Below are 8,799 nucleotides of genomic sequence, written 5' to 3'. Positions count from 1 at the left end.
GGGGGGTGGTGGTTGGGGCGAGGGGCATGCCGGTGGCGGGGCGGCGAGGCAGTGAGGTGGCGAGGCGGCCAAGGAGTCAGGGGGCACTGGGAGGCCGTTTTCGGTGGCCACGCCGGCGTGGTCCGGGGTATTTTTGCGCTCTTGACGCCTGAGGCCGGCGCCCGCCTGAGGTGCGCCCTCGCCGCGGCTCGAGGCCCTCGAGGCGCCCATCGGCTCGGCTGGCCGGCCGAGCGGCGCCGAGGGGGAAGCCGCACCAACCCAGGAAAACTAGGTGAACCGCGTACACGTGTTGATAGGTACACGAAAGCTAAGTAGGTCATGTACCAGAGCCTTGAGGACGAGCTCACCCTTTGGAGCAACGTAGGTACCCGTGCCCTATCTACCGCCCCAGGACCCCTTCCCCCTTGACCCCCACACTCGCACTAAAGATATGCCTTCACATTTTTTCGGCCAACGGCTTGGAGATTATACGGATTAAACAGAAAATACATCCGTCATTCGTCTTTACAAGCCTGCCGAGTGAAGCCCCCACGAGCTCTTATCGCCTGATAGGTAGGCAACATCTCGCCTGCTGCGCATACGTGTATTGCGGGGTGGCCTACCCGAAGTCTCGCAGGCGCCAAACTCCTCTAATTTAATTTGCCGAATGAATCTGAAATAAAGACAGACGTACTTTCTGGACGATCCTCAATGCTAGTGCTTGGAATAGTTGGCATGTCTTCCTATTGTTTTCTAACACATGTTAAACAGGAGGACTGGCGTTTCGCTTGCTGTTACCCCCTGTTGTTCCTAATTTGAAGGCCTGGGCCGTCGGTAGGGCAGGGGGCAGGGGCCTTTGGGGTACCTACTCACTGCGCAGATCTTACTTTCGGATCCCCCATCCTCCCACACCACTTTGTCCTCCCTCCCCGTCGTCGGTCGCCCGCCCTTTCCCCCCTTTTTCTCCTCTCCTCCCTCGCCCGGTCGGCCCTCTCTCTCTCTCCGTCTAGCTACGAGCGGCTAGATCTGCCGACATCTAGCGGGTCGTGTTTCGCCCGCAGCCCTCGCGAGACCCCTTCTTCTTTAAATAGCCTCCCCTTCCCTCCCCGCCCCGCGCCTACCCCCTCCTCCCGGCCCGAGCCTGCCCCCGGCTGCCCCCCGGCCGCCCCCCGCTGTCCCCCGCTGCCCCCACCGGACAGCCCCTGGTGGGTCCCAGGGCACCGCCGGTCGCAGTCTCTTGAGTGTGGGGCACATCAGTGGTTGCACATCTCCCGCCGACCTCTCATCTCCACAATGGTGAGTTCCTGGACCTCCTGGTCACAAGTGCTGGCCGCCCGGAACGCGCCCTGCTTCACCGCCCTCGTCGCCGAAAAGAACAGTGACAGTGAAAGTGGACACGTTTGAAGTGCCTCCTTCTTGGATTAACCTTCTACAACTACTGTGGATACCGAGGGTGCCGCTGCACCTGCCCGCCTTCTCGCCTCCACGCCTCCTGGTTGGTGACCAAGTGGGCTGGAGGCCAACCTCCGTGCAAATCAGCCCCTCGCCCCGAGGGGTTGTAAAGCACGAGAGAAACTTCGCGATCGCCGAGGTTGAGGGTTGAGGGAGGACGGGAAAAAAAGTGTTTCAATGTGTGCCTCAAGGAAGGCGTGAAGGTGTGCGGGTGCCAGGAGGACGCCGAGAAGTGCAAAATAATTGCTGCGATTCAGAAAGGCGGGGTGGTTCAGGAGGGTTGAAGTTTTCTTAATGAGGTGATCGGGACTACTAACAGGTGTATTTCTTTTCTCTGCTGCTTGCAGGCCGCTGACCTGTCAGGAAAGGACGTTGAACGTAAGTATTCTCACCTCACTTCTTTCTCCCTTATTTCCCCGCCCTCTCTGCCCGGTAGGAGTCCACGTGCCCCATGTTTGGCCAGAGGAGCGGACGCTTGACAGCCCGACTAACTACTAGCATGGTCAGCGAGCGGGGCGCGCGCTACCAAGTCCCTTTCTTTCTTTCTTTCCTTCTTTTTATTTTCTAAGGTTAGCGTCGGTAGTATAAGGCCACTGTGGAACTGCCCTTGCCCGCTGGCTCCGCTCGCCACACTGCTCCCTCGCGGCCGCCGCAGCGCGATCGCCAGCGATACGACAATCACGGGCACTGGAGTCGGGGTTCGTGACCTTCATGCGTGCGGCCGGCCGACACGCGACAACCGTGCCCTACCACGCCCCGCCCCGCCCGCCACGCCACGCCACGCCACGCCCCGACCCGCACATGTGGCGGCGGCGCGGTAATCGTATAGTATTCGCTTTTAAGGCGGTGGGCGGTACCCGCGGGCTGGCCAGGCTGGCCGCGCTGCAACGGACAGGAATAGACACCCGCACCGCTCCGCCCCACCCCGCCCCCACTACGCCCGCCCCGCCGCGCGCGCCTCTTCCGAAGGCCCCCTCCCCTTACCCCCTCTTCCTACGACGCGTACGCCCGCGACTTGACCTTAATACAAAACCTCTTTCAAAATAATCGCACATCCTTTTACGCCCTTTGTTGTAATTTTTCATCCCTAACGCCCAACTCTTTCTCCCCTGTTCAGGCGCCCAGTTCGTGTTCTCCATCTACGACTCAGATGGCACCGGTGCCGTCGACTGCTGCGAGCTCGGCGGTGTCCTCAGGGCCCTGAACCTGAACCCCACCTGCGCCACCATCGAGAAGCTGGGCGGCACCAAGAAGAAGGGCGAGAAGAAGCTCACCCTGGACGAGTTCCTGCCCATCTTCAGCGCATGCAAGAAGGACAAGGACCAGGGCGTGTACGAGGACTTCCTCGAGTGCCTGAAGCTGTACGACAAGGCTGAGAACGGCACCATGCTCGGCGCTGAGCTCTCCCACACCCTCCTCTCCCTCGGTGAGTCCGCGGCCATGCCTTGACGCCGTCACGCCGTTGGTGCACAACTTGACCTCGACCCGTTTCTAACTCTTGTCTTCACCCCTGCAGGCGAGCGCCTGGAAGACAAAGAGGTCGATGAGGTCCTTAAGGACTGCCTGGACCCCGAAGACGATGAGGGCATGGTCCAATACGTTCGTGAGTATCCACCTTTTGTTGCAACCTTTCTGTAGATTGATTTGAGATCCGAGTATCAGCACTTCCCCACCATACTTAGTAGTTATGCTCTTCCCTGGTAGTTTGGAATTTGGATCATTCATTTGAGTAAAATAGTTTAAGATATTGTTTGAGCTGATTGCAAGGCAAAGCAACTCTCGACTCTCCAAAACGAGTGCTGGTCGGTTAGAAAAGTAATTTTTGGCGCATTATGTATGACGCATGGTCTGATTTCTATACCCGTATGTTGTATGACCCCTACTGCCCTCTTTTGTATTGTAGAACTGTGGTGGTAGATTTGTTGCCCTGTAGTTGTTTTCCGTAGCGTATGTTGTTAGCACCCTCTCCATCGTATGCATTTTGCACTTTGCCCTAAACTCCCTGTGATCATTACAGCATTCCTCAAGAAGCTGATGGCGGCTTAAATCAACATTCTAAAGGAAGACAGTGAGTACTCTGCATGGTGTTAATATCCTGTACGGAATTCCCTTATGACGCACGTTCTTACTTGTGCAAATTAAGTAAGGAAAGATAAAAACGGAGGGGAAAAACATTGCCATTATAATCTAAAGCATGACAAAGAATAAAACATGGGCCGTCCTAGTGAGAAACGACTGATTAAACGATAACGAAAGCGAAGCAATATCGGGAGGAACACGGCATCGATATCGTTTAAATAATGTTCCATTCCGCACTGACGGAGATAGACGGAGTATCCCATATGCCCCGTCCTTTTTGTTCCTGTCGGTTCCTGTTTAACTGTACTGTACCGCATGCAGGAGAGCGGCGGGTTGCTACCGCCGCCCACCATGGTGCCTTATGGCGCCGAGCGAGTATGCAACCTGTCGACACACCTGAGTGCGGTACAGTATAAACAAAGAATACGAAACAAAAATTCGGTGTGTACGGGATACGCTGTAGGCCGTGAATTTTTTTGGGGGGGTTCATATTTTCTCCTGCATGTGCCTCTTTTTAATTGGCGTTGTGTTTTACAGCCTTTCTCCAGAGGATGTGCGGTAAGATCCCTCTGAAGGACGGCACCAGGGCAACCGGTGGCGAATAAACACTGGCCACACCACACGGCCCACCCTGGGCCCTCTGCAACCGGCCGCACGCCGAACAACACCAAGAACAACATCAACGCAACTCAAGGACTGTTATACCATCTGCATTATCGGGATCGACATTCAAAAAAAAGTTTATATTTCTTCCAACTAATTATTGTTATTTTTTATTTATAAATTATTTTTCATCAAACATCTGTGAGATTGTCCCACCTCCCTCGCCTCGCTTTGTGGCTGCCAACGGTTTCGATCAATTTGTGATACGCAGGAGCTTGCCATTTTTTGACCGTCGGGTCGGCAGCCACGTCGCCAAAATTAAAAAGAACTGAAAAGAAGAGAACGTCATTGTGGGGACACAATAAAGTGTACAAAACCATCCATTTCTGAAAATCGTGTGTTTTGTTATCCTTGTTGTTATACCCCTTTTCGCAGAAAACCACATTCCGCTACTGGTTATTAATAGTACTGATAAAATTACTGAGGTAAAACACTTTCAGGATGAGACAATGGTTATAATTGTTTCTGAAGACACCGGATTTTAATCGCATTGTTACCAAATGTATGGGACATTGCTTTTCGGGAAAATAAATGACACTAAATAAATAATTGCCTCTCAAATTGTCTTTACTGCTCGCTTAGTATAATTAAAATTGGTCCCCACAACAGCTCAAATTATTCTGAGCTTCGCGGATCTACAGAGACCCCTTAAAATATACACTCATGTTAATTACTGAAAAACATGTTTTGCTGTCTAAATTCTGTAAAAATTAGTTCGTTTGTGCGGTAAAATATCAATGGTTGAAAAATGCTGTTTGCATTTTTATATCAGAAACAATTCAATTGACACAACGTTGGTCCCTCTCAACCAAAGTCATTATGGCAGTATGGGGGAACTACAGTATCACATATGCAAAAAGAAAATATCAGCATGGCTTCTTCTTGCGGGCAGCTCAACCTCAGAATGCAAATCACATCACCATCATCCCTAAAAGTAGGGATCAACCGTCGTCTCTCGGGAAGAAAATGTCGTTCGAAACGTCCAGTCTGTCTCCCTCTCTCCTTTTAGTCCGAAGCGGGCCCGCCGCGTCGATACCCCGCACAGGCACAGCCTTTCACCGGCGCGTCCGTCGCTACTCCACGCTCCGCGAAACATCCGCCTCGGCTCAGAGGCTGACCAGATTGTGGGCATTGGGCAGCGCCACGGCCATCATGTTGTGGATGTCCGCTCCCGCCCGAGGAACGTCGCCGTTCACGTCTGCAAGCGTATCATCAGTGAGAAAAGGAGTCATCGAAGGAGCCGTTTGGCAAACAACAGTCTAGGCCCAACCCTCGTCGCCTAGCTCCAAGGGCCTGTTTGGCTAGGGGTGGGCCTAGCTGGACCTTGCCAGCGGCGTTTAGCTTGTCACAGTTGTGCACGTCTTAAACATTTTCAGTTTTGTAGCAGACCCTCCGGGCCCCCGGTATGCTCTCCGGGGATGAAAAAATACTATAATTGTGGTCCACCGTGACTTGTTCCCCACAACCCTCTTTTACAAAAGCCTGAAGTTAGGTATTTCCGCTAACTGTTGCCCCGAATGAATGAATCTGTAAAGGTGCTGCCCAAACAATGAACGTTCCGCCTCCGCGAGGTGTTGAATGCCGAAGTCTCCGTGCCCGTTCGTGCCTCTGCACCGTGGCGTGGCGCTCGGAAAGCCGCCGGGTACACACTTCTGCTCGGCGGGTTGGCCTACCCAGCGCATTGCAGGCGCTACTAGTAGCGTAGTATGAGACGTGACGAACAAGCCCCCTGCTTACTCTGTTGGCATTAAATGAAATAAGAAATCTGATGCATGTCGAACATTTACTGCATCGCCTGGGTACGGTCGCGTCGGGGAACGTTCATTTTTGGGGCACCACACAAGTCCCTTAAAATTATTGACGTTATGATTATCCGGACAGACAGACAGCTTTTTCAAAGCAGAAGGGTGATCTAACAATATCGGCCTTCAAATAATTAATCACAGACAAGTCACGGTTGATACCTGTCTAGTAATTTAAAAAGATTTGTCGTCAGTTTCGCTTATGAGAGACTGGGTTCTAGAGAAAAGAATGCAGTTAACATCTTCCTGCCCGTGGCATAATCTCACCCCCATAGGCGATAATGCTCTTTTGAAATGCCGTTTTCCCCGATTTCTCTCGACGAGCAGGGGGGTCCTCGTTTCTGATCATCCACGCGTTCACAACATCAGACCCACCGGCGTTTGGCAGCCCGGCGTGGTGGCGGTGGAAGGCGGCCAGGTCCATGGCGGAGCACAGCGGCGTGTCCACGGGCGTGGTGCAGTGGAAGAGGCTGTAGTCCACCTGGTAGCCGTGCCGTTCCCGGCAGTAGGTCACCATGGGCGCGAAGCGGTGGCCCCAGAGGATCTCGACGGGCAGGTACGAGGACCGCGCCTGCGTCGTCTGCGACGTCGTCTCGATCGTGCCCTCCAGGATGGCGACGATCTCGAACTTTTCGTGCATCATGTCGACGGCCGACATGTTCCACAGGGGGCTGGAGCTGTGCGAGGAAATTGAAGTCGTTAGTCGACGCCGTGTCGTCCTGGCGCTAGACGGTGTCACCTGATAGATGATGAGGCGTGCACGCACCTGTCTATCTTGTGCACCACCACGGTCGGCCAGATGAAGAACAGGTCGGACCCACAGTCGTCAGCGGAGAGGGTCAGCTCGTGCTGGAACGGCGCCAGGGTCTCGCCCTCCTGCGGAGGATATCAGGCCAGTTAGACGATAGAAGGCAAAAAAACACACAAAAAAAACAAAAAACAGATACGGAAAGACACAATCGCGCGAAAACTATCACTCTCGCCAAACTTCGACAGCCATACTGTACCAGGTGGCTGACTCACGCCGCGCACTTATTCGTTGTTTCCATACCGCATGCACGGGTGCGGGCCGGCTTTCCTTCGATTCGCTGCCGACGGCTCCTTATGGCTCCGTGCAAGTAGGCAACCCGCCCGCCCGTATGCATGCTGTACAGTATAACTACGAAAGTGTCCGGCCTGAGTCAGCCACCCGCTTTGAGCCTCGTCGAGGGCCTCCAAGCTCACCTGCGTGGTCTTGGTGCGTATGAGCTGCGCGCGGATGCTGGCGCCCACGATGTGCGACTTGCGCATATCTCCGACGCGGAACATGAGGCACAGCTCGCCGTCCCGGACGCAGATGACGGCCTGCCTGGAGAAGAGCAGCGTCTGCGTGCGCTTCTTGGGCCGCGACAGCTTGGCGAACACGATGCCCGTCATGAAGGCCTGGATCATGACGCCGACGATGCTCTGCAGGCACATGACGAAGATGGCCTCGGGGCACTCCTCGGTGGTGGCGCGGCCGCCGTAGCCGATCGTGTGCTGCGTCTCGACGGAGAACAGGAAGCACGAGCCGAAGTCGTGGATGTTGTCGACGCACGGCGACCACTTAGACTCCTCCTGGCGCTCGGGCAGGTGCTCCGGCTCCAGGTCGCCGTGCGTGAAGGCGATGAGCCACCAGATGAGCGCGAACGTGAGCCAGGACAGGAAGAAGGACAGCGAGAAGACGAGCAGCGTCCACCGCCACTGCACGTCCACCAGGGTCGTGAAGATGTCCTGCGAACACACAGATGGGTGGTGAGCGCATGTCCAGGCCGTGGTGCTGGCCGCAGGCCGGCCCGGCTCAGTGCTCACCTGCAGGAAGCGCAGGTTCATGTTGGATATCTTGCTCTGCAGCACGTTGCACTCGCCATTCTTGAGGACAGCTCTTCGCCGGAGCCTCCGCTGTGAGCTGTGGTAGCGCCCGCTGCGGCTGCAACAGGACAACAGGGTTAATTGAAAAAGACTTGAAAAAGTGAGTTCGACGTTAAAATTGCTTCGCCTGGAGCGTCGGCGGATCACGTCGACCCGCCGCAGTCCACCGCGCAGGGCCGCGGCTCCTGCATCCGGGAGTAAACGAGTGAGCCGAGGGAAACAAAGCCGTCCTTAATCGGGACAGGATGACGATTGTCGGCGGCAGATTGGCGACCCGATGAGTATTGCCCTGCAATAAACTGGAGAGCGGGTCAGGACAACAGGACCGACAGGACGCCGCCGCAGGCCGCCCCGCCCCGCTGCGGACCACGCACGTATGACCGCGGCTGTCAGGTCGGCGCGGAGCGTGACACAGCTGCCGCTCCAGCCAACTTCCGGGCTGGAAATAGAGGCGATCTTGCTATCTGATCCGCAAAAAAGACACACACAATTCACAGCTAAATCACACACGTCAACCTAACCTCGCCTGTTGTTGCACGTCTTTCAAACTCACGTCGAATTCGATCTCCGCGGCCGCGGGGGGCGCGGCCTGCGCGCGGGCCTCGACGCGGGCCAGCTGGCCGCCCGCGGGGTGCGGGGCGAGCCCGGGCGGTGGGCCCTCATGGCCTGCATCTCGACGTCCACGTCCGAGGCCATGGCGCTTCCTGCGCGCTGCCCACCAGCCCCGCGGCAGGCTGACCGGCCAGCGGCTCGGGCGGGGCGCGCGGCGGCGGGCGGCGGGGCGCGCGGCGGCGGGCGGCGGGGCGAGGCCGGGAAGGTCAGCGCATCACTTATCAGACCACTCGCCATAACGTTATCGAATTCTCGCCAACGGATTCGACGATGACGACGACGACGTCGGGCAGAAGCAGTCGGGCTGAACCGAGCCCCGCCG

General features: G+C 55.9%; 2 protein-coding genes across 3 annotated transcripts; one reads left to right on the top strand and one right to left on the bottom strand.

The window, feature by feature from the left end:
* Positions 1-1,141: 1,141 nt before the first annotated feature.
* Positions 1,142-4,506, top strand: LOC113218128 (myosin light chain 1). 2 transcript variants are annotated; one of them, XM_026438340.2, is made up of 6 exons: positions 1,142-1,275; positions 1,779-1,809; positions 2,549-2,857; positions 2,948-3,034; positions 3,449-3,499; positions 4,048-4,506. In XM_026438340.2, the coding sequence occupies exons 1-5, from the start codon at positions 1,273-1,275 to the stop codon at positions 3,475-3,477; spliced, it is 459 nt and encodes a 152-aa protein (XP_026294125.1). In that variant the 5' UTR covers positions 1,142-1,272; the 3' UTR covers positions 3,478-3,499; positions 4,048-4,506. The 2 variants fall into 2 exon arrangements, with proteins under 2 accessions (XP_026294125.1, XP_026294124.1); XM_026438339.2 differs by lacking the exon at positions 3,449-3,499.
* Positions 4,507-4,719: 213 nt separating this feature from the next.
* Positions 4,720-8,586, bottom strand: LOC113218126 (G protein-activated inward rectifier potassium channel 3). Its single transcript, XM_052275693.1, has 6 exons — positions 8,419-8,586; positions 7,806-7,923; positions 7,200-7,727; positions 6,742-6,851; positions 6,351-6,652; positions 4,720-5,371 (listed from the first exon to the last, which is right to left on the bottom strand). Exons 1-6 carry the CDS (start codon positions 8,559-8,561, stop codon positions 5,280-5,282), a joined length of 1,293 nt encoding a protein of 430 aa, XP_052131653.1. The 5' UTR covers positions 8,562-8,586; the 3' UTR covers positions 4,720-5,279.
* Between the last annotated feature and the right edge of the window lie 213 nt (positions 8,587-8,799).

Source organism: Frankliniella occidentalis, unplaced genomic scaffold, assembly GCF_000697945.3.
Source record: "Frankliniella occidentalis isolate FOCC.00 unplaced genomic scaffold, Focc_3.1 Scaffold767, whole genome shotgun sequence".
Taxonomy (NCBI): domain Eukaryota; kingdom Metazoa; phylum Arthropoda; class Insecta; order Thysanoptera; family Thripidae; genus Frankliniella; species Frankliniella occidentalis.
The sequence above is the reverse complement of the archived record's forward strand: the minus strand, read 5'-3'. Positions and strand labels throughout refer to the sequence as shown.

Excerpts from the sequence above, each read along its gene's own strand:
- LOC113218128 (XM_026438339.2), top strand. Across the intron at positions 1,810-2,548 it reads GTCAGGAAAGGACGTTGAAC|GCGCCCAGTTCGTGTTCTCC; the intron begins GTAAGTATTCTC and ends TCCCCTGTTCAG. Across the intron at positions 3,035-4,047 it reads GGGCATGGTCCAATACGTTC|CCTTTCTCCAGAGGATGTGC; the intron begins GTGAGTATCCAC and ends TGTGTTTTACAG.
- LOC113218126 (XM_052275693.1), bottom strand. The coding sequence starts at position 8,561 with ATGGCCTCGGACGTGGACGTCGAGATGCAGGCCATGAGGGCCCACCGC. Across the intron at positions 7,924-8,418 it reads CCGCGGAGATCGAATTCGAC|CCGCAGCGGGCGCTACCACA; the intron begins GTGAGTTTGAAA and ends GTCCTGTTGCAG. Across the intron at positions 6,852-7,199 it reads TACGCACCAAGACCACGCAG|GAGGGCGAGACCCTGGCGCC; the intron begins GTGAGCTTGGAG and ends TATCCTCCGCAG.